The following is a 1659-nucleotide window of genomic DNA, read 5'->3' on the forward strand; positions in this document are numbered from 1 at the left end:
AACCACTAATTATCACAAAGCTGTCAATTACCCGCTCGACTTTTTTTTTTAACAAATGAAATTATATATATTAAAATGATGGAGGAGTAGACTAAACTTTACAATGGGTTAGCGATGGTATGGTTCAAATTTGTCTTTAGCGAAAATCGAAGCTAAAATCTTTCGTTTACAAGTAAAGAGAAATATCACTACATCGTAGTACTAAGTGGCTACCCGCTCAACTATTTATTCTTGCTTACTTACCCCCTGAACTAACAAGTACCCTCTGCTGTCTGCTGTTATATTTCATTCAAATTTCCGTTAAATGGTACATAGGATTATGAATTGCGAGTGTGAAGCTCATAGTGTGGTATGGAGTAAATTTCCTACCTCCAATATTGTTATCCGAAAATAAAAGAAAACCAAGGCACACAAAATGAGTTGTAATTGTAATACAAGCATACTTATAGTTTCAGACATTGAATTACGAATTATAACGTAAAATTCACGTATCATTTTTGTACGTGGTAGAAGCGCAACAAAAATCTCAACTAGTGAAATTCACATACTTGGAGATTTTTATGTGTTTATACTAAAACACGTTGAAAACGGACAATTAAGTAATTAAATAACCATTCCCACTTCAATCAAGTAAATACATTGGGGATGATTCCATACAAATGTTAGGCTGGGCAAAATTTGGATTTATCTTTCAAACAAATTGTTGGATTGTATTCACAAATGTAACATTTAGAGGTATGTTGAAGAAAGAGGAGAACGATTTTCATTTGGAGAAGATTACAAGGCAATTAGAAACTTCAATGAATGATATCCTTCTAATCCCCTGCAAATGAAAAATGAATTCACATCCCTTCAACATGACGACCTTTGAATATTATAGTTATCCAATCCCATCCAATCCTAATTACCAATCAAACATTTGGTATATACCAAGTTCATAGAACCCAAGCAGATGGAAAACAACATTCTCCAGAGATAGATAAAGGGGAAGTTAAAAGCACTTGTGAAATATAAAGACTCTTATGACTTCTTACAACGGTTAACTGGATGGATTCTCAGGAAAAAATACGAAACATTTTGATGTCCGAATCAAAAACTAAAACCCCTAAATCTAAATTACAAAATATGCTTAATTTCCATTGAGAATTTGGGAGCAAGGCACCTCAGAATCCGAGCTTGGTGCGGCGCCAGTGCCTGCGTTTCGCATTGTACCTGATCCACAACACGAATCAAATCGAAAAACCGTAAGCATCTGGGAACCGATTAAGAAAAAACAAATGAGAATTAAGAAATAATTAAACAATAATTAGAGTAAGTATTTATGGACCTGATGGTGTTGTCGGTCCTCATACGGATCCAGTGAGGGATGGGCCTGTTCTGCCTCATCTTCTTCGCCAGCTTCTTCTTGATCATGAAGCTCTTGTGCGACGGCTGTGCGTATTTACCAAAAGAACCCACATCAGAAACTCAAGCATCTTCCAGTAATTCAATATACAGAGAGAGAGAGAGGAGAGAGTGAGTCACCATTTTTGCGAGCTTGGAGATGCGCCGCCAAGTTTACAGCAGAGAGCAAAACAGCGAAACCCTAACAGCGCGAAGGCTGTAAAAAACGAGCGATTTACAGTTTTAATATAAGGAAAGGGTAAAAATGGAATTCAA

General features: G+C 36.2%; 1 protein-coding gene across 1 annotated transcript; it reads right to left on the reverse strand.

Moving 5' to 3' along the window:
- Positions 1 to 980: 980 nt before the first annotated feature.
- LOC103441790 (large ribosomal subunit protein eL39z/eL39x) lies at positions 981 to 1659 on the reverse strand. Its single transcript, XM_008380492.4, has 3 exons — positions 1525 to 1659; positions 1328 to 1431; positions 981 to 1212 (listed from the first exon to the last, which is right to left on the reverse strand). Exons 1-3 carry the CDS (start codon positions 1525 to 1527, stop codon positions 1164 to 1166), a joined length of 156 nt encoding a protein of 51 aa, XP_008378714.1. The 5' UTR covers positions 1528 to 1659; the 3' UTR covers positions 981 to 1163.

This window comes from Malus domestica, chromosome 15, assembly GCF_042453785.1.
Source record: "Malus domestica chromosome 15, GDT2T_hap1".
Lineage (NCBI taxonomy): Eukaryota > Viridiplantae > Streptophyta > Magnoliopsida > Rosales > Rosaceae > Malus > Malus domestica.